Consider the following 21,826-nt stretch of genomic DNA (forward strand, 5'->3'; position numbering starts at 1 on the left):
GGGCAAGACAACAACTTGCAGTTAAAACAAGAGGAGAGCAATCCACTGAAACAGCTTAACAGCAGGCTAGTGATTTTCCTGGCAGCTAAGCTGTAAATCCCAGCTGGTTGCCTTTGATATCTGCTCTGTTGGGCAGCTGTGATGATCTGGGAAATACTGAGCAGAGAGGTGGGAGTCGGGTGCTGTGGGCAGCATTACCCCTCAGCTCACTGTGCCCTCTTCTGGAGACATCCTGCCCTGAGCAGGCAGGAGGTGAAAGCAGCAGCATCTCTGGCATGCTCTCTGGAAGGCTGCTTATTAGCTTTATTAGAATTGTTTTCATTCTCTAGCATGTCTGCTCCTTTACTACCAGTGAATCTGCTCAGTTGATAGTTATTCTTCTTCCACCTCTGCCACAGAACATCTTGGCAGCTTTGCATGCTGGTGTGCAGGCTGCTCTTTTGTGCAGAGAGCTTCTCCAGCTTTGTCCTTCTCTTCCCAGAGCACAAGCCCTGCTGTTGCCATCTATCATCTGCAGAGAGCTCTTCCAGGTGGGATTGTGCTGATGGAGTTGGCCTTTCAGGTGAGAGAGAAAAAGAAACAAAATACAGCAGTCGGAGGGAGTTTGGGACAGACTTACGAGGACACAGTGTGAGTGAGGAGTGTGGCAGGAGCATGCAACTCTGTCTGCCTCTTCCACAGTACTGCAGTTCTGTAGGGGCAGTTCTGTGGGACCAAGAGTAGTGAGTTTTGCCTGGAAGGGAACAAATACAACGTGCAAGGCTTAGCACCAGGTGGGACACACTGTGCTCAGCCATATATTGGCTGGTTTGTCCCAAGGTCTGCTTTGCTCAGGCACAAGAGGAGACAAAAGAAGGGAGCAAGAATACCAGGGGCCTAGCCCAGCAGATGAACTGACAAGTGTGAAGTGCAGCCAGCCTTGTATGGGCTCTTCTTCCTTGGAGAGGCCCATGCTGTACTCAATGTGCTCTTTCCTCTAGGGCTATTACTTCTGTGTGAAGCAGTATGCATTGGAGTGCTCACGGATCCCCATGGGCCAGTCTGTGAACTCTCAGGTAATGGCTTTGTACAGCTGGTGCTCCTTGTGGCTAGGTGCTGCTATGGGAGAGGCAGAAATCTGTAGGACGGAGTAAGCATTTCATGTGCAGCAAGTTGTGGAATGCTTTGCTCTCTCCTGGTAAAGAAAAGTTTGCAGAGTCTTCTGCAGTCACTTCTACATAGCACGTTGCTTCAGCAGAAGGGAGTGCAGTGAGAGGAGGTAGAAGATTTTAGAAGAGGATGACTCTTGTTCTTTGGAGACAACACACTGGGGAAGAGCAAGAGGAACACGAATCATTTTTGGCAAAAATGACTGCTCTGGGAAAAGTCAGTATATCAAAACCAAAAGTTCTCTGCTTCCACTGAATGAAAGGGAAGCAGAATGGTAACAGGGATCTGTGAATGTAGCTGGCTGCTTTTTGCTAGTGGAGGTAATTTTCTTCACTGCACGTCCTGGTTCTTGATACCGCTGTGTCTTGTTCTGTCGCACCATGGGGCTGCCTGCTCCCTTCTCTTTTGGTGTGTCAATATCTCCTGCCTGTCCCAGGACACTGGATGGGTGCTTAGAAAGGCTGGATGACCCCAGCCTGCCTGAGGCAGGAGGGACATGTGACCATGTTGTCCTTTCCAAGATGGCTGCATAGCAGAGCTGCATCTTACATGAACTGTTCTTGGCATATATAAGCTTAAAACCTGTGTGGACTTTGCTGCAATCCCTGAGGGTTTGCTGGACCTTTCCTGGGAAGTCTGTGTTGCATAGGGCAGGTTACCAGGCTGCAGCTGGCACTGCAGGGAGCACCCAGGCTCTCTGGCTGACCTGGGAGGGCACAGCACTGGGAGCGTTGGGCTTGCAGCAGACCTCTGGCCAGCCTTCCCTCACGCTGAAACCAGCCCGCAGTTCCCTCAGATGGGGCAATTGGGCTCCTCCACCCTCTCTCTCTGCTTATCCCACCCTTTGCCTCTGTAAGATGAGCAGGGGCAGGAACTGGGTTGCACAATGCCTTGTCCTTCTTCCCACTGGCTGTGCATTCTCTCCATCAGGGCACTCTTACAGCCAGAGTTTGCAGCAAGAGCTGCATGGGACACAGCTCCATCTCTGAGTCTGCGGTATGTCTTCTCTTCCTGCTGCCATACTGGGCACAGCAGGACCTGCCAGTGCAGGGCTGAGCCTCCCACTGGCCGTGCTTTTACCCCTCCTGCTCCAGCCACCAGCCTCCTGTGCCAGTGGCTGCTGTATGTGCTTCAGTGGCCAGCACAGCTTGGGAGAAGAATGGGATTGGCCTTGGATCCTTGCATGCAGGCAGTGCTGTGTGTTCCTTGCTCTTTGCCCTGCCTTTATGGGGCAGTTATAAGCTCCTCTCCAGACTGATCCTGGATGTGCAGTTGCCCTCTGCCTCATGGCAATGGTAACACAGGGGGGTGCAGAGAGCAGACTGTTCTCGTGTCAACACCTCCTGCCTGCTGGTGTTCCCTGCTTATTCTGTCCTTAAACCAAGGGATTATGGTGTGGCTCAGCTGCCCAAAGAGGTCATAGAGCTTAAAGACCTTATGATGGCACTGTGAGCTCCTAGTACAAGGGCAAGGCTGAAACCTTCACCAACACTGTCCCCTGTCACTAGCTGCCCCTGTGTGAGCGTGGCTGTCTGTGTGTGCAGGCTGGTGCTGCCCTGGATGACCAGTATGCTGAGTAGAGGTGATAGCCAAATGCTGGTGAGGCCTTCTCTCAAGCTCTTTGACACCTCAGCCACCAGATCATCCAGCTTCCCAGCAGCTAGGCTTGGCTTCTGTTACTGAGTACAGGGCTTTAGAAGCTCTATTGTTGCCCATCTCTGACAACCACTTGCACGGATTCCTGTGCTGCCTCTTGCTCCCAGGGGATACTCAGTAAGTCAGTCCTTACCTGTAGATCCAGAACTCACTGGGGCTCCAGCCTCAGTGTATCCTTTACCTGCTCAAGGACTGGGCTGTGCAGAGCAGCGCTCAAATGGAAGGAGGATCATAGAATTGTTAGGGTTGGGATGGACCCTGAAAGGTTGTCTAATCTAACTCCCCTCTAATAAGCAGGGACATCTGCAGTTCAATCATGTTGCTCAGAGACCCATCCATGACCTTGAATGTCTCCAGGGATGGGGATGTGTCCTGCTTCACGTCCACATGGCTTTCAGCTTAAGGGAGGATGTATGTTATGCCAAAAAGGAGGCAGTGCCAATCGGTTTGTGCTGCTGCTGGAGACCTGCAGCAGCAAGGTCATATGTGGAAGGTGCCACCAAGCTGGATCCCTTGGGGCCCTCAGGAATCAGGTCTGCAAGTCTGCTATTTGCACTGTGCACATAGCTTCTGGGCTGCATCCTGCTGTGGTGTCAGGGCAGGGGTGGCTGTGCTGGTTCCGCCATGCCTTGCTGTCAGCAAGGCTCTGCAGAAGGCTGTGAGGTGCCTGGTAACTCACCTGCTTTCATTCCTTCTCCTTCTGCAGCTCTCCATGCTCTTTACAGAGGAGTGTGACAAGGTGCGGGACCTCATGCATGTGCATTCATTCAGCTATGACTTCCACTTGCGGATAGTCCACCAATATCTGCTGGGCTCCCACATGACGCTCCGTCAGGGGTACCATCTCACCAGCTTCCTGGAGGACTTCATTGCCCATCACACTGACATCCCCAAATTTGGTCGCAACCATGTTTTCCAAGGTGAGTAGCCAGCATGTGATCATTTGGGGATTGATCATCAGCCCATATGTTGGCAAAAGATTTCCACGTGCTTTATGAACACATCTGATTCAGTGAGTGGCAGGAAGAGGGTGACACGGCGCCCACTGTAGGGAAGTCATTAATGCTCTGTTATGGAAGGGAGGCTCACTGCTTTAGAGCCGTATCCCACAGAGTAGTTTGTAGGACAGTGTTCTGCCTTCCTGTGACAGCAATGTGTCTTTCCCCGCTAGGCATGCTGGCCCTGCCCACCAACATGATCACTGCACACCAGCTGTACAATTACATTGCTGACCATGCCAACACCTACCACATGAAGCCGCTGCGCATGGCCCGGCCAGCTACTGGCACTGACAACAAGAAGGGGACTCCAGGCACAGAGCAGAATGAATATGCACTGGTCTCTATTTGGAACAGGTAAGTGCCTCTGCTCCAAGTTCCTGGAGCTGCCTGAGGCTGACCAGTGCCACCTGAGAGCTGAGGAGATTGCCCTAAGGTGCCAACAAGGCTGTCTCTGTCCTACATAGTGCCAGGCAGCAGTGCTGCTCAGCTTTTGGAAATCATGCCCAGCAGAGGTGGTGTATTTGGGTGTTTGCGTGTGCGTGTGCACTTGCCTCGCTTCCCATAACATTTCTGAGGAATCCTATGGTGTTGAATCCCACACAGCCAGCGATTCTACAGTACCAAGAGCTCTGTGAGAGCAAAGTGAGGTTCCCTTCTTACAAATCTGCTTTTCCTCCCAGCTCAGGCTCCTACAAAGACTCAGAAGGTCTGCGTCACCATGATGATTTTGATGTGTCCCTTCTGGTGTGTCACAGCGCAGCACCATTTGAGGAGCAGAGCGAAGCAGAGAGGCGCATGCTCCGGTGAGAGCTGAGGGCCTTGAGCCACATCACCAAAGCTCCCTAACTGGGGAGGAGGGCACTGGGAGGGTGGGCTTTGTCTGGTACGTCACAGACCGGTGTGGTGCTGCCCAGGGAGGTTCCTTGCAGAGGACTGGGCAGTGTGCTGTCTGTCCTCTAGGCAGAGAAACACCCTTATAGCCTGATAAAGTGCCCCACGGTTCCTGTGCAGCCCAGCTGAGAAAGGAGCAGTCCTTCCCTTGGTGACAATGTCATCTTGCTCTCAGGTTGCGTTTCTACGTGATCATGACCAGCCAGAGGGAGCTATTCCCCCGGCTCACAGCTGATATGCGGCGCTTCAAGAAGCTGCCACACTTGCAGCGAGAAGTGCTGGAGCCTGTGGTGGGCCCGGCAGCGTGGGAAGCAGCAGAGCCAGAGCCGAGCCTGGGGCGGCCACAGCCGGTGGAGCGGGAGCTGTGGCAGGACATGGAGGACAGCAGCGAGTTCTATGCTGGGGGCAAACAAGTCCAAGTGGGGCCCGGACTCTTCTACACCTCACCGCTCTTCCCCTTGTTGGCCTCCGAAGTGGCCTCGGCCCAGAAGCAGCTCAGCAGCATGGTGCAGCTGGCCAAGTGCCACTGCCGCAGGGACAACCTCTGGAAGCGCCTCTTCCTTCTGGAGCCTCTGGCTTCTGACAAGTTGAAGTTGGGCAAGTTGTCGCTGGTGGAGCTGGAGGAGCTGCTTGATGCTGTGCATGGGAAATCCATTGCGGATGTGGACCCACAGCTGGTGAGTAGCAGGGCTGTGGTCATGGTGTCCTGCTCTGGGGAGGGACTGGGTCCCTGCAGGAAGTAATTCCTGTTGGGTGGGAAGGCAGAGGCAAGAGTATGTCCTCTAGCTGGCAGGAGAAAGAGGAGGCTGCACAGATCCATCTATGGGGAGTTACTGGCCCTGGGTCAGTATGCCTCACTGGGCTTTGAGAGATGCATCTTTTTTTGGATCTGAGTGCTGCTGTCACATCTGTGTCTGCTGGTGTCCCTGTTTCTTAGCCTTTCTCTGTTCCCACAGGGATGCTTCCTCACCATGACAGTCTCCTGGTACCAGAGCCTTATCAAAGTGCTGTTGAGCCGCTTTCCCCAGAGCTGTCGGCACTTCCACAATGCTGAAACTGGCACCCAGTACTTGGTAAGACCCAGCCCCTTGCCCACCTGCAGCTGTCTCCCCTTCCTAGGGTCCCTGCCTGCTGTGGCTTCCTACTGCGTGAGCCTCATGGTGCTGTCAGGACAACTGGGTGCTGTCAAGCTACCCTCTGCTGTTGCTGGTGCAGTGCAAGGTGTGCTGTTGTGGCACAGCAGTGTCTGCCTCCCTGCCCCTAAACAGTCTCTTCTTTCCCCACAAAGTGTGATGCCAAGTGTGTCCCTGCGTTTTGGCAGTGCAACCTGTGAGCCAAGCAGACTTGTACCTCCAGTGTGTCAGGCCACTCATCCTCCATGTCAACGTGTCCCTGGCTGGGTGTTCATAACCCTGCCTGGGGGTTGTGCTGTCTCCTTTTGAATGTGTGCTGTGGCTCTCTTGACAGGTTGTGCTCAACCAGAAGTTCACAGATTGCTTCGTTCTTGTGTTTCTGGATTCTCATTCAGGAAAAACGGTAAGAGCTTGAGAATGTGAGAGCAGCTATACAGGGGTACATCCAGCAGTGGCCAAAAGTAAGTGCACTGTGGGGAGAACAAGTCAAGAAGCTTGTGACCCCTTTTCCAAATAGTGTCCCAACATATGTCTAGCTGTGCTAAATTGCCACAACCTTTGTATTTAATACCTTCAGCTTTATTTCTTCTGGTCATTTGTAGAACCCATGATTTGCTCTGACTTGCAGCTCCATTATGCCATTACAGCCTGGCTAAAGAGCTGCCCTCCTTGGCTTGTTCTTTTTTGGACCTACTTCTGCTCTTCTTATCTGATGCCCCTTTGTTCTTACATTGGAGAAGAGTGAGCAGTTGATCCCCTTTTCTTCCACAGAGTTGCTTTCAGGTCATGCTCACAGTTGTCTCTATCTTGTGCATTCAGTCCAGCACCAGAGCATGCGTTGCTCCAGTGTTTGTGTTTGTCTCATTAGTGCCACCTTGTGATCATTGATAAGCCCAGACCACCTCCCTCTGTCCCCATGAACTCATGACAGAAATCCTAACTTTGTATTTTGCATTTAGCATTCATCCCTTTCCTGTGGCCTCTCAGAATTCCTTTGGGCTCTTTTTTTTTTTTTTTTTTATTAGTCCTCAAATTTTATCAGTGTGCTCCTCTTCTTTGTGCCATGCTCATTAAAGTACAAATCAATGCGAGTCCCTAAACCTGTCCTGGAGGAACTCCGAACTCCGTTTGTGATCTCTCTCCAGCCCACTGCTTCCCTGTTCAGCACTAACATCTTCACCTCACCTCTGTCCCTGGAAAGGCAATGAAACAGCTTATACTGGATGTCATCTCCAGACAATTGGAAGAAGAGGAGGTTATCAGGAGTAGTCAGCACGGGTTCACAAGGGGGAGGTCGTGCTTGACCAACCTGGTAGCCTTCTATGGTGTTGTCTCTGGCTGGGTGGATGGGGGGAGAGCAGTGGATGTAGTCTACCTTGATTTCAGCAAGGCATTTGATACTCTCCCCCACGACATCCTTATAACAAAGCTGAGGAAGTGTGGGATAGATGAGTGGACAGTGAGGTGGGTTGAGAACTGGCTGACTGGCAGAGCACAGAGGGTCGTTGTTGGTGGTGCAGAGTCCGGTTGGAGGCCTGTAACCAGTGGTGTTCCTCAGGGGTCTGTGCTGGGTCCGGTCTTGTTCAACGTCTTCATCAATGACCTTGATGAGGGGATAATGGCCACCCTCAGCAAGTTTGCTGATGATACGAAGTTGGGAGGATTGGCTGACACCCCTGAAGGCTGTGTTGCCATTCAGCAAGACCTGGATAGGCTGGAGAGCTGGGCAAAAAAAAACTGGATGAGGTTTAACAAAAGCAAGTGTAGAGTCTTGCATCTGGGGAGGAATAATTGCATGCACCAGTACAGGTTGGGGGATGACCTGCTGGAGGGGAGCTCTGCAGAGAGGGACCTGGGTGTCCTGGTGGACGACAAGTTGGCCATGAGCCAGCAGTGTGCCCTTGTGGCCAAGAGGGCCAATGGCATCCTGGGGTGCATTAAAAAGAGCGTGTCCAGCAGGTCGAGGGAGGTAATCCTCCCCCTCTACTCTGCCCTGGTAAGACCTCATCTGGAGTACTGCGTCCAGTTCTGGGCTCCCCAGCACAAAAAAGACAGGGATCTCTTGGAAAGAGTCCAGCGGAGGGCCACGAAGATGGTGAAGGGCCTGGAGCATCTCTCCTATGAAGAAAGGCTGAGTGAACTGGGTCTGTTCAACCTTGAGAAAAGAAGACTGAGAGGGGACCTGATCCAGGTCTATGAATATCTAAGGTGTGGGGGGCAGAATGGCGAGGCCAGACTGTTTTCAGTGGTGAGTGGAGGCAGGACAAGGGGAAACGGCTGGAAACTGCAGCATAGGAAGTTCTGCACAAATGTGCACAAGAACTTCTTTACAGTGAGGGTGACGGAGCACTGGAACAGGCTGCCCAGGGAGGTGGTGGAGTCTCCTTCTCTGGAGATGTTCAAGACCTGCCTGGATGCCTCCCTGTGCGACCTGCTGTAGGGAACCTGCTTTGGCAGGGGGGTTGGACTCGATGATCTCTGGAGGTCCCTTCCAACCCCTACAATTCTGTGATTCTGTGATTATTTTTGCAATTATTCGTGTCTTCAGCTAACCTAAATTTCCCATGTGGTGCTACGTCACTGAAGCTTCCTGAATCTTTCCTGAAGTTCAGATAAGATGCACCATGATTCCTTTGTCTAGAAATATTACCTTATCAAGGAAGAACTCCAGCATTAGCACATCACTTCTGTAAAACAGAAATGTGTTTACCTTATGGTTCATGCTCTAATGCCTTGCCTGCAGTTGGAGTTAGGCTCACAAATCACTTTCTCTTATGTCTTTGATGGTGGCAGCGCATTTGCTGTTTTGCACAGCTCCTCTCGGGGCTTTACAAGTGTGTTAGGAGACCCTGGCTACTGAATGAGCTGTGTTTTGGCTCTGGAGAGCATCAAAGTCCTGAGTCCTGCCTCCACAATGCTGATCTGAATGCAGAGTTGCTCACGTTTTTCTTCCTCATTGGTTCCTGCAACTTTCCCTTCCACGCTCTGTTCTCAGCACCCCTCTGCCCCCACCCTGCCTGCTTCGTAGTTACTAATGAGAATGGAGCAGCTAGCATTTATTTTTAGGATTGCAGTTATTACATTTAATCTCCTCCCTTTCCCTATTTGTTCCACTCCTACTCTTTGCCTTTGAAGAAGAAATTTCCCTCTCATTTCCCTGGAACCCCTTATTACCGTGGAGGCAGCAGGATCCCCTCACTCCCAAGGCAGCTGCTGCTGGGGTTGGCAGAACTGCAGATGCATGGGGGCTGGTACAGAGTGAGCATGTCCTTATTGCCTCATTTCCCCCCCCACAAAAATCGGGATGAGGCTTCAACTAAGCACCAGTGTAGTGCTGCTGGCGTTTTGGGACTTCTCCCAGCACCTGCCTGATGCTGCCAAGCAGGTGCCTACGCAGTCGAGCTTGGGGGCTGTTCACTTCCACCTGTGCCCTAACCTGCTTCTTCCTCTTGGCAGAGTCTCACCGTGGTTTTCCGAGAGCCATTCCCTGTGCAGCCCCAGAACAGTGAGAGCCCTCTGCCGCAGCTCGTGTCCACGTATCACCACCTGGAGTCAGTTATCAACACTGCCTGCTTCAACCTCTGGACAGGACTGCTCTAGCATTGCCACCACCTCCTCCTGCAGGAATACACACTGCACCTGTGCACACTTGTGCTGTGGGCGATGACGGAGAGGAACAGGCTGCTGTGGGACCTGTTCACAGCACTGCTGGCAGCATGCACGCCACCAATGTGATGAGCCTGGGGTTGGGTGAGGGCAGCCCTGCTGCTCCCCTTGGGCTCCAGCCCACCTGCACCCCCCCTGGTCATTGGCTGGCTGCTGTGACCCTGGGGACAGGTTTTAGTGGGTTTGAATGGTCTGTAAAGGCCATGGACAGAGGGTTGGCTGTTGTAGCCTGGCTCAAACAGAGCAGCTCTTGGGGATGTTGACTTCAGCACCTGCAGTGAGTTCTGTCTGATAAGGAAATGGAGGTGCAGGGCGGTGGCACGGTGCCTTCAAGAGGAAACTTCTGCACCTTTAGGCAGGGGGTGCCTGCTTCCAGCCCTTTGCTCTCAATAGAAGAGCACTGAATGGGATAGGAAGGGTGAATGGACATGGGGAAGGTTTTGTGGAGGTGTACATTAATGATGATACATTAAAGCCATGGATATATTTGTGAAATAAAATCGAATCAGCTCCCCACTCCTGTGCCACAGGTTAGGATGGGGAAAGCCTCTTCAGGGCAGCACAGGCACCCATTCCCCATTGGGCTCTCCCTGGAGCAGGGCAGGCTTGAGTTTGCACTGAGTCTCCTCCTTACTCAGAGCAGGAGCAGCCTGCGAGAGGCCTACCTGCTCCTTTTCGCCCAGCTGTTGCGGGCATTTGCCAGCAGCTTTGGGAGCAGCACAGAAAGAGGTAGGCAGAGTGGTGAAGTCCAGAACCTGCAGCTCCAGGCACCAGCTGGACTCTGGAAAACTCACTCCCTTCCTGCGGAGTGAATGCTTCCTCAGCACTGAGGACTGGAAGTCTCATCCCAGATCTGCAGCCTAGAGGTGAAGATGCTTCTATGACCTTAATTGTCATCCTGTCATCTCTAGGGCTGCCGCAGCATCCCTGAACAGAAGACACACACTCTCATGTTAGGCTCATTGGTTTGACATTTATTCCAGTGCTTTCCTTGCTTTACTCTGTTGCTTTTCTGGGCACACCACGTTTCATGCCTTTGCTCTCCCAGTATGAGCGCAGCCAGCCAAGACCTTCTATTGTGTCTCCTGCATGGTAGATGAAGGATTGTGCTAGCAAGCCTAGCCAAACTACAGCAGCTTCTGCTCTTGTTTCCAGGTAGGGACCCCACTGCCTACCACCCCCAGTCACATCTATGTTTGAACAGTCCTGGAGGACCAGTCCATGCTGGGATCTGCTTGGGGGGTTCAGAGCACACAGCCTCACTCACCTTTTGGTGCATACTCACAGCCCACATAGCCGGTGTAGCCAAGGGACTCCAGCAGCTTGAAGATGTAAGGGAAGTTCAGCTCCCCAGGGCTGTCGGGCTCGTGCCGCCCTGGCACCTGTGCGATCTGGATATGACCTGGAGGAAATGGGAGGCTGTGCCCTAGGCAGCCCTGCCTGCAGCCATCTGTCAGCATAGGATGGGGGGACCTGAGAGCATCCCTTATCCCCATCTTCAGGTCATGAGACCCAGAGAAGCTAGGTCAGACAGAAGGCATTACCAATGAGTGGGAGGTATGTCTCCAGGTTACGTGACAGATTCCCATCCATGATCTGGCAGTGAAAGAGGTCCTAAGAAGAGAAAATTCAAGAGAGTCGTTGCAGCTGTTCAGTGGAGGATGGCTGTGCCACACTTCCTGCCTCTCTCTATGTCCTCAGAAGAAGATAATGAGTTCACAGCCTCTAAGCCCATGCCTGCTGCCCTCCAACTGCTGTGCTGTGCACTCAGGGCTCCACTCACCAGCTGCAGCCTCAGGTTGGGCCGTCCCACCTTCTCCAGGATGGCTGCAGCTGAGGGTGCAAGAAATAAGAGCTGGTTAATGCCAGACTAAAGTTTTCAGGGTTTCTTCAGTGTCAACCTCCTGCCTCTATGCTCAGACAGCAGCCAGGGCTGCCTCTTCCTCCATGCGGGAGCCTTTGGGAGAGCTGTACCTTGGTGTGGGGTATTCAGGAAGTAGCGTGGGTCAGTGATGCGGCTGTTAATCGGCTCCACCAGCCCCACCATGTTCTCCTGTCACACAGTAATGTCCCCTCAGCAGCACGGCCTCCACATGCTGTTAGTGGCGACTCTCCATCCTCAGAGCTATTCCCACAGAGGACCCACTCCCCCATTACCTGGGCCAGGACATCAGCAGCATGCCTGAGGTTCTCAATGAAGGTGGCCTCCATCTCACCTGCCACTGCTGCCCGCTCTGCACCCTGCGGCACCCGCCCGGCCATCAGGTGGATCCTGTGGGCACATAGAGCTCAGCTCCATCCCCAGGCCAGGGGTGGGGGCTGACATAACTGCTCTGCAGGCACAGAGACAGCGCCTGGCATGCGCCATGACAGGCTGCACACAGGGTGCAACAATGGGGCTGGAAAAGGAGTCTTAGGGAACTGTTGGGTGGAGGAGCAATGAGAAGTCAAGCAATCTTCAGCACTGCTGTTAATGCAGAAAAGAAGCAGACTCAGACAGGTGTGGGTCTGAGTGCGGGACCTTGGTCTATGCTGCTGAGGAAAGCTGCTGAGGAAAGTAACGATGCAAAGTGAATGGGACACTGGTTTTCTGGAGCGGGTTGTGTCACTACTTTCATCTCTTACACGCCTACAGCACGTGGCCCTCAACAAAGCAACCGCTGTGGTGACACGGGGGAAACGGCTGGTACAGGTGGGGAGAAGGAAAGCTGCGAGGGGAACGCCGCGCGGAGCCGAGGACAAGAGCCTCCGGGCGGACCCACGGGGACGGAGCAGCTTCGCGCCGCGCACAGCACGCGGCAGTCCGGCACAGCGCGGGGCGCTGCAGGCAGGGGCGCGAAGGGCGAGGCGGGGCACGGAGCCCGGCGTGCCGCTGCGGGGCAAGTCAGCCGAAGCCCCGGCTCCAAGAGGGACGTCGCCGGGGCTCTGCCTCGCACCTACCTGGGGCAGCCCACGGCACGGGCGTACCGCACGGCCTCGGCCAGACCCTGCCGGAAGGCGTCCTGCCGCCCGGGCACGGCGCCCAGCCCCATCTCGCCCCGCTCCCCGTCCCCGGGCGGGGTGTTGAGGAGCACGACCCGCAGCCCCGCCCGCTCGGCGGCGGCGTGCAGCGCTGGGGCCGGGCAGCCCTCGGGCCAGGCCGCCTCCACCGCCTCGAACCCGGCGCGCGCCGCCGCCTCCAGCCGGGCCGGTAGAGCCGGCAGCTCCGGGAAGAGCCACGAGAGGTCGGCCGAGAAGCGCAGCGCCATGGCGGGCGGGCAGGCGGGGCTATGCAAAGCGAGAGCGAATATGGAGGGAGGGGCGTGGCCTCGCTTGCCGTGGGCGGGGTACGGAGATAGGGAGTAGCAGCGCCGCCATCTCGCAGTGCTGCTGTGAAGGCGGGCTGCGCGTGGGTCTGTGGGGCTGAGGGTGCTGCAGGGCGGCGTGCTGGGTGAGCACGGCACAGAACAGCACGGCACGGCACAGAACGGCACGGCACGCCGCCTCCCTGGGTGCGGTGTTTCTGCCAGGTGTTGGTCTGACACACGCCTCGTGCTGTGTTAATTGGTTTCCTGGGGAGCTTGTCTGCACCGGGGCCTCGTTATGCAAGGTGCGCTCGCTTCCTGTCCCACGCGGTGCATATTTTACCATGTTTTACCTCCACCAGCTCTGCGGAGCTGGGCGGGAGCATGACCTCTCTCTGCCGAGTCATAACCGGGACCCGTCCCTGGACTTTGTCCGAGCACCGAGGGGTTGTGTGGTTGTGCAGTGGCCCAGCAGCACGCTGACGTGCCTGCGCCAGCTTCCCTGCCAGGAAGAGGCAGCAGAACAGCCCCAGCTGCACTCGTGACGTCCCAAGGCTGTGCTTTCCTGCGAGCATTCGTCCCGATGTGGCCCCACAGCAGGTGTTGGGGTCAGGGCAGTACGGGCCAAGGGGAAAGCAGCAGCGAAACGATCCATTACAGAGTCTCAACTCAATTAAGGCTATTGATTAATCAATTAGAAGAAGCTCAACTCAACTTCTCAGCAATAATCAGAACTGTCCCCTGTGATAGACAGCTGTGCCAGGGTACAGGGCTGCAGTGTGTGTCCCTGGAGTGCATCACCAGTGTGTGCACACAGTGCAAGCGGGCTCTGTGCTCCGTGGGGCTGAAGGAGCTCCTGTCGGGCTGCCCTACAGCCACATCTGGATCCCGAGAGGTGGAGATGTGAGCAGGAGAGGTGGGCGTTTATGAGCTCTTGCACCGAGCCTGCCCTGTGAGCGGCGAGCGCATCTGTTGAGCTCTACAAATTAATGGGTCCTTTCTATCTCTGGTAATGTATTTCATTGATTTTCCCTTGTTATAACTGCAGTTCCTGCATTGCAGTCTGGTGTTTTGTCACTTTACCTTGACAGGGCACAGCGGATTTACTCACTGCTGCTTGGCTGGCCAGGGCAGTGCAGTGCCATGGGATTGCTGTGCTGTATCATGCACCCTGCCTGCCCTGCAGGCACAGCCCTGTGTGCGCTTTACTGCCTCATAGAAATCAGCACTTGCTTACTATTGGCCAGCTGAAATTTTGGAGCAGACTCGTCCGTGACTCCTGCGATGGCAGGGCTGGGATAATACAGCAACTCGGCAGCCAGTTCCCTGCCAGAATTGCGGGGCGGTGCCTGTTGGGACCTGGGAAACTTGCTCTTGTTCAGCCGGATTAATGACCCATGTCACATGGGGAGCCTGGGGAGTCACTTCCCAGTTTGTGCTTTGACCCCATGGTAGCGTCACTGCACCGCACAGGGAAATGTGCTGTCCTCTCCCCAAAGCCAGGGCAGGGATTTCTGCGTTCACGAGCGTGCTTCAGTCCCAGCCCTACTTCGTTGTGGCCCCTAAAAGCACTCGGCTAAAAATCCATACATCATATCCTGGGAAACAAACGCACAGCCTCTACCAGCGTTATGGCCATCCTTCATCAGTGAGCAGCGAGCCGGCTCTGGATGCGATATAAATCCCAGCAAAGCCAAGATGGGAGGCAAAGACCGGGCACCCCACATCCCTCACGTCAGCTTTCAGCCCCGAGCCATGGGTGGGCAATCCCCATGCAGGTCTCTGGGGTGTTCTCCTATCACCAGATATTAATGAGGAGGCCAGATTCTCCCCTAGCGCTTGGAGGAGGCCGGCACGGGCAGCGCCTGGGCCTGCTGAGCTGGCAGATGTTGTTTAACATTCCCGGCAGTAATTAATAGATGGCTTCATCACTCTTGTATGATTCAAACGTGTCGTCCCGCTTCTTTCCAAATACAGAGCAGAAATATTTGTTAAACGTGTCTGGCGTTTTTGCACAATCATTAGCACTCCAACAATTCCAGCGGGCGCAGGATTTATAGCCTTGCCAGGATTTCTTTTGGCCTTATTATGCCTCAGACATTCCTCCCTCCTCTGCCGATTCCTTTATCAATTTCCCCCTGATTTATGCGCTTGTAACTTCTCCTTCACCACTAATATGAATTTCCCCTTTCCCACCCATTCCTGGCCACCAGCCGCAGCCGCCATTTTGTCTCTGCGGGCCCTGCCCTGGGCTGTGCCCTCTGTGGGGCTGCCTGTGCTGCCTGTTCCTCCTCCTCGCCCCCGAGGCGTGCGCTTGTCACAACTATTTTGTCAGCTCGGAGCGATTCCCCTGCACCCCGTAATCTTGATGCCAATCAGCTCCATAACAGCCACTTTGGTGGGGAGCGATTTCCCCGCCAGCCCAGCGCTGCACACAGCTATGTCAGCAGACGCCTGCAATCACGCTGTCGGCGGTGGTGTGCGCCTGGGGAGCGAGCCCAGCCCTGTACGGCCCCAAAGCTCAGCCCCGGAGCTCACGCCTTGCCCACGGGCCACGAGCGCCACCGGGAGCTCGTCCTCAGCTCCATCCCCTCTGTTGGTGACACGAGGACAGGACCGGCTCTGTAGCCCCACCCGCGGTCCTGCCTGCTGCGTCCCCTTGCAGCCCGGTCACCGTGTTAAGCCATCTCTTAATTAATCAGGCTGATTGTAATGTGTTTTTAGGGCATTAAAATTCAATTGTGGAATTCTCCGCTGGCTGGGCTCGCGATGAATACAGAAGTTTGCCTAATTAGAGCTGACACACAGCCGGCGGGAGAAGCAGGCCAGTGGCCCCAGAGAGCTGCTCAGCCCATGTCCTGCACCCGGCCCCATGCCCCCGCCCCAGATCAGAGCCCCTACAGTTGTAGGGTGTCATAGCTGCGGCAGAAGGGGCTGCAGAGAGGGGCAGCTTCCAGGTCTGCTGCCGTGCCCTGGGATGCCCGTTTCTGGCACAGCATCCCTGCCTGCGCTGGGGCGCGATGGGGCACTGCAGTGAGGCATGGGCAGACCCCACCACAGGCACCAGGCGCTGCGTGGGGCACTCAGAGCAGGGGCCGTGCTGCCCCATGTCCCCGTGGCAGTGAGGGAAGGTGGTACCTGGTCACACCACGCCGAGGACAGCCCTGGCCATGCCACCCGCATCAGTGCAGGGCCAGGCACCAGCCAGGAGCAGTGGAGATATTTTCTTATCCACAGCATCAGGTCTTCTCTGCTGTCATTACCACGGCAATTATCATCTCATTTGGAGTCTTTAGCTGCCATAATCTGTCTCTTGCACTGATTTATTCTGCAGGCCTCTTCCAGAGCAGAGCAGGAGGGACGGGGCCATCACAAAGGAGGCAAGGAGGGTCAGGGAACTTCCTCATCTGGAGCAGAGATACCCCCAAGGGAGGTGCAGCATCTTCCCTGCCCTGAGACCACGCCTGGCCAGGACGAACCAAAACATGCATCCCAGGATGGACGGTGGGATGCATTCCTTAGGATTTCAGCTCTGAGAACTGCTGAAAGCTGCTGCTTTGTGTTGCATCCATAACCACACAGGGTGGTGTGCTTCCCTTTCAGGCCAGGACAAATGCATCTTGCTATTCCTAGGCACAACTTGGAGAAGAATTATTGCCTCCACAGGGACAATTTCTGCCAAGCCATGGTTTCATCACCTTTCTCTTGTCTCCAGACCAGACTGCTGCTTGCTGTTGGTTTCTCTGTGTTTGCTTCAATAATTATCTCCCGCTCCCCAACACTCTTTCAGCCGCTAAGAGTTTCATTGATATTTTCAGCAGCTGCATTTGATGACTGCCAAGTTTTACTCACTGCTCCTAGCTCTCCAGTTTCCACAGGTTGTGTTCAGCTGCCATCTCATCTCTCCCTGCATCTCTCACCAGGGAGAAGGGGAAGCCCTGGACTGCCCACAGGTCCCAGAGATGCCAAAAGCAAGGTATCTCCATAATCCCTAGCTCTAGGGTCCTGCTGGTCCCACAGTGCTGCCCCTGGACATCCTCGGAGTTTTTTACTCAGGATGGATCCTGTGCCCCAAAAGTGCTGGTGTCTGTATTTGGTGGCAATGACAGCTGGAGTGGCAGAAATGGTGACAGAGCTCCCCTCTCCTGTCCTGGAGGAGAGACAGAGCAATGAAACAGGGACAGCAGGACAGTGCCAGGTGGCCACCAGCCGTGAGCACCATCTCCCCTGCCTGGCACCGAGTGCACCCCCAGGTCTGGCACACACATCTAGGTCCGGTGATGCTTCTGCCTTCCTACCCGCCACCATTCAACTTGCCTAATGGAAGCCGTTTATATGCAAAATCCCCAGAAAAAAAAAACGGTAATTAATGAAGTCCCTTTCATTACCATTATGCAAATGCGATTAATTTCAGCTGTTATGAATATGCAAATATTACAATTATGATCTAATTGCCAATGTGCGTAAGGGAGCGGGCAGAATATCAAGTCACAGCCCCAGCCCCAGGAGCTTTGGGGTTCAGCAGGAGGGCAGAGGCAGGGGGTGCCCACCCAGAGGGCTCTGCAGCAGGGATTCAGTGGAGATGCAGCAGCAGCTTCCTCCTGGGTGTAGGGACTGCGAGGTGGGGACCAGCTCTGTTGCTGGGGTTGCTGATTGCAGCCCCGTTCTACTTGGGAAGTGGCTCATCTCTGGGCTACGAGGAGGAGGACGAGGAAGAAGAGGAGGGTTACCAGGCAACTCAGTGCTGCAGCAGCAGAGCAACATGGATGTGAACAGCAGCAGCAGGCAGAGCCATGCCCTGACCCCACTCCTTGCAGTGCCTGCTAACGCTGCGTGCAGACCCCAGCCAAGCTGCATCCTGGCCATGAGGATGCCTTGCACGAGGCTGCATTCCCACACAAAGAAGGGTGGGTGTGTGGGTGTATCCAGCAGGTTGTGCTCCTGCACCAGTGTCTCAGTGAGGCCAGGCCAACACCGGACACAATTGCTCCCCATGCGGATGCCAGAGCCAGCCAGCCCCAGGGCTGCACTGCAGCAGGACACACTGTCTCCTGCATCGCTGTGCTGACCTGTCACGCTCTGATACACAGGTCCTACTCAGCCTGGTGGCAGCTGGGGATGCGCTCTGGGCAGTGCAGCAGCTGGCCCAGCTGTGCCCAGGGCTGCCTTCCCCTGGCCAGCAGCCTGCAGCTGTGCCATCACCTCCCAAACCCAGCGCTGCTCTCCCTTCTGGGACATCAGGTCAGTCCCGAGGTACTGGTGTCCCCTGTGCCACAGCTTGGAGAGGTCAGTGTCCCTGCCCTAGGGCTTTTCCTTGCCCACTGCTAGTCTTACTGCAGCAGCAGCAGCAGGGACAGAAGAGGACCCCAGCATTGCTCACACTAATTTGAGTGCAATGTGCTTAATTAGTGACTTCTCCTCACACATGGGCAGGAGGAAGCAAGGATAAGGCCAATGCAGCAGAGTTCACAGCCCCCAAGCCCCCAACCCCTTCCCAAAGGGTTCAGCTTAGAGAAGGAGGAGGAAGGATGGATTCGCAGAGCTGTTGCTCTGTTTCCAAGGCAATGAGACACGATGGCTGTTCATCCCAGCGGGGTCATCGCTCTGCAATGCAGTCCCGGAGCTGGGGGAATGCTCACCACCAGCCCAGCCCCACAGCCTCAGTGCCCCGATGCTGTCAGGACCTTGAGGTCATGGGTGTTCTGGGGCTGCAGTGCACTCAGTGCAGGTCAGGTGCCATCTCAGTGCACAGCCCATGTGGGGACACGCAGGCTGCTCCCTGTCACTTGCCATCAGTCCCGGGGATGGAGAGGGTATGTTTAATTCACTTGCACAGCTGCTGCCGTGTTCTTCAGCCACTGGTGGATGCCAGACCTGGGGTGCCCTCTCTGGTGCAGGAGAAATATGAACATAGTGCAAAGGTGGTGTGTCCATCCACCGGGGCTCCAGGCACCATTCTTGCAGCAGCATCTCCACTCCCTCTCCCCTCCCATATGCCCGGTGTGTTTTCCAAACTAATTGAATTCAGAGAGATTTCTTCCTGGCAGTGACAATCGATGAACCCTGTGTTATTGCCCCCCCCTCCCCTCAGCACTGGAAATGGATATGGACGAGGGGAAAAATTGAATTTGCAGCCATTTTTATTGGGATTTAATTGGGCAGTCTCACCTCGTTGCCTTAATCCCGGGCACTGACGCGTGCAGCCAGGCTGGCAGCTCCCCTTATTTATCACTTTTCAAATATTTGCCTCTTGGTAGCAGTGGGAAATCGATGTTCCTGCCTGGGGCATGCCGGGAGCGCCCCGAGCAGGCGGCTGGGGATCCATCAGCTGCTGCCATCGCTATCGACAGGGCAATCGGGGCTTAAGAGGCACTTGGATAGCAGAACTGGCACACATTAAGTGCTCGTCATCAGGAGATGATCGTGACTTATTACCGCTAATTTTCCCAGCACAGCAGAGGGGCTGAAGGGGCTCTTCCATGCTCATCACCACACTGGTGTCATGCCCTCATACTGGGGACAACCATTGTCCCCAGGACACGGGTGTTGCCCTTTTGGTGTGCTGTGATGTTGGAGGGCCTGGGGGCTTCCCCAAGCAGAGGAACTGGGGGGCATGTGGAGGGGACAGACTGGGCTGTGCTGAATGTTTCCAACCTGTGCCCAGCCTCATGTCCGATCTCCTGTGTCCCCACACCATCCCTTCATTGTGGAGCCAGCCGGATTGGTGTCACTGAGCCTCAACACTTGGAAAGTATCCAGCAATGCGCAGCCAGAGAGACATGCTGGGTGGCAGCGAGCAGACTGCTGTCACAGCACCGCAGGCTGCCAGCTCAGCACTGCTCCAGGGGCAGTGAGCAGCCCCACATTGTCCCTGATGGCTGGGGACGGGAATTCTGGCCTCAGTGCCCCAGCATGGGGCAGTGATGTGGTGCTTCTGAGGTGCATGAGATCCCCCAGATGTGGTGCAGCATGAGCTGAGGGTCCCATCTCACTGCCATGCTCTGTGCCCCATGCTTGTATTGGGACGTCCTGGAGGGACTCATGGCTTGATCCCATTTCTGGTGATTACAGATTCAGCAGAGGCTGAGCCAGGCCTGGGGTGTGCAGGATGGTAATTTGTTTCCTTGTTAAGCACTACTTTTCTTTTTTCCTTTCTTTTTTTTTTTTTTTTTTAGCAGCCTGTTTATGGGAATGGAACCGCCCCAGTGTGAATTATTCATGGACCCTTGCAAGCTCATTCTCAAAATATCAATTTCTCCCAGTCATGCCAAGCAGCACTTAAGCCTGAAAGCCCTGTTAAAAATGAAAGGCCCAGGGAGCCAGGTAGGGTATGGGGCTGTGTGCTGCCTCCAGGGGCACCAAGATCAGGGGCACATGGCTTCTGGTGCCCAGCCCAGGCACCCAGCACTCACTGGAGGCACCTCTCATGGCATAGCCCTATGGCTCTGACATTGCCCCAGTGAGGGCAGTAGTGAACCTGCAGGCAACACCTAGGCTGGAGCAGCACTGGTACTGACTAATTAAAATGCAGATGCTCCCCAAACTGCAACTTGGAATTTCTCTGGCAACTGCTAAATCAAAAGCAGCAAGGCAGGGAGGCAAGGATCTGTGCAGCGGGTGCCACTGCACAGGAGAGCCCCATTGGCTCCGCTCCCACCTATGGGATGCTCTGTCGTTCGGGATTGTGCTTGGCCTTAGGAGCTGCCAGAATGCATACCTCCCTCTATATGCGTCCTTACCTTTACCCCAGCAGGGCTGTTCCCCACTTGCAGGCTGCGATGCTGTAGCAAACATCCTCACAGTTCTTACTTCACAGCCCTTGTATCACCTGCACAAAGACAGGCACGGCTTTGCATCCCGACTGTTTTTGGATGGAAATGATAAATAGCTTTGGTCCATGGTACAAAGTTCTGGTCCAACTTTCATTTCTGCCCAAAAGGCAGTGGATGGAGGTGTAAGGGTGTCTTCCTGTACTTCATGCCAGTGTGGGAAAGGCAGAGGCTGCATCCCAGCCACTGCAAAGCCCCCCAGTGCCTCCGTCTGCCATGGGGAAGCTGCTCTGCCTCCTCACCTGTTCCAACAGTTGGGGCGACTCTTTGTGCTTTTGGGCACAGCTCCATTTTCACCGCCCTTGTCCAAATTTGCAGTTCATGGCTGGAGGGCTCACCCACAATCCCCTTGGAAAATGGTGTGGGCTATCAGAACACGTGCCTGCTGTGCTGCTCCTTCCCTTTCTGTTTGGGACAGGATGCAAAGTAGCACCACCAGCCCCACCTTGCACACAAGGTGCCAGAGGGGCCACTGGCCGCTTGGTACTCACGTGCCCGGGTTTGGAGGATGTCAGTTTATGACAGTGCAATCATTTCCATGGCAACAGCGTGTGACAGTGTGAACACAGGCTGCTGTGCCGTGTTGGTGCGGGCAGCCGGCTTCCACCGAGCCCAGCACCCCTCATAGCACAGCTGGGATCATCACACTGAGCCACAGTGCACGGAACCCGGCACCCCGCTGCCCGTGCAGTGAAGCCATGGCCCCTCTGCACCCACTGAGCCCCCAGGGACGTCTGCATGGCACGGGGCTCACCATGGGCAGGGGTGAGGGAGCAGCACATGAGCATCCAGCCGCGCTCGGGGCCCAGCACGCCTGTTGCTTGGGGAGAGCTGCCAAGGAGAATGGAGTGGGCACTTAATCTCCCCCTATAAGTTTAATTAATGGGCTGCAGTGCTCATTCTGTGCTGCTGCCTTAATTGGTACAAGCTGCAAACGCTGTGGAGCCTGGAAAAAAACATTGGGAAATGAAAAATATATTAAGCAAGAAACAGATCAATGGCTCTTAATGAAGCTGATTCGGGGCTGCTTGCCGGCCTGGGGCCAGGGCTGGGAGCTCGGCCGCCATGCAGTCTCCAGCACCGGGTGCAGGCTGGGGTGGGCTGGGTGCCCCTAATGTCCCATTCCTGCCTCATCAGTACCAGCAGGCAGCCCTCAGTGAGAGAGGGGCCTAGGGATGAACCCATCTGTGCCAGGCCATGAGGCTCGTGGGAGTAGC

At 55.1% G+C, this 21,826-nt stretch overlaps 2 protein-coding genes and 1 long non-coding RNA gene across 7 annotated transcripts in view; 2 read left to right on the forward strand and 1 right to left on the reverse strand.

The window, feature by feature from the left end:
- SZT2 (SZT2 subunit of KICSTOR complex) overlaps positions 1 to 10,012 on the forward strand; it is a 55,382-nt gene extending 45,370 nt beyond the window's left edge. For all 5 annotated transcript variants that reach the window (XM_042819069.1, XM_042819071.1, XM_042819070.1 and 2 more), the window contains 9 exons: positions 482 to 562; positions 981 to 1,055; positions 3,512 to 3,725; positions 3,977 to 4,160; positions 4,487 to 4,609; positions 4,873 to 5,374; positions 5,654 to 5,770; positions 6,165 to 6,233; positions 9,287 to 10,012. In XM_042819069.1, coding sequence (XP_042675003.1) covers positions 482 to 562; positions 981 to 1,055; positions 3,512 to 3,725; positions 3,977 to 4,160; positions 4,487 to 4,609; positions 4,873 to 5,374; positions 5,654 to 5,770; positions 6,165 to 6,233; positions 9,287 to 9,430 — 1,509 coding nt within the window. In that variant the 3' untranslated portion in view covers positions 9,431 to 10,012. The remainder of the gene's footprint in view (positions 1 to 481; positions 563 to 980; positions 1,056 to 3,511; positions 3,726 to 3,976; positions 4,161 to 4,486; positions 4,610 to 4,872; positions 5,375 to 5,653; positions 5,771 to 6,164; positions 6,234 to 9,286) is intronic.
- Positions 10,013 to 10,449: 437 nt separating this feature from the next.
- Positions 10,450 to 12,744, reverse strand: HYI (hydroxypyruvate isomerase (putative)). The gene is made up of 7 exons (XM_042819074.1): positions 12,437 to 12,744; positions 11,654 to 11,768; positions 11,471 to 11,549; positions 11,280 to 11,329; positions 11,041 to 11,110; positions 10,764 to 10,898; positions 10,450 to 10,581 (listed from the first exon to the last, which is right to left on the reverse strand). Exons 1-7 carry the CDS (start codon positions 12,742 to 12,744, stop codon positions 10,493 to 10,495), a joined length of 846 nt encoding a protein of 281 aa, XP_042675008.1. The 3' UTR covers positions 10,450 to 10,492.
- On the forward strand, positions 12,635 to 14,776 carry LOC122160516. Its single transcript, XR_006168849.1, has 2 exons — positions 12,635 to 12,720; positions 13,872 to 14,776. It is a non-coding gene; the product is annotated as an uncharacterized LOC122160516 (long non-coding RNA).
- Positions 14,777 to 21,826: the final 7,050 nt, after the last annotated feature.

The sequence above is a fragment of the Centrocercus urophasianus genome, unplaced genomic scaffold (genome assembly GCF_019232065.1).
Source record: "Centrocercus urophasianus isolate 14NV4802_14NV808 unplaced genomic scaffold, USGS_Curo_1.0 seq_18, whole genome shotgun sequence".
NCBI lineage: Eukaryota > Metazoa > Chordata > Aves > Galliformes > Phasianidae > Centrocercus > Centrocercus urophasianus.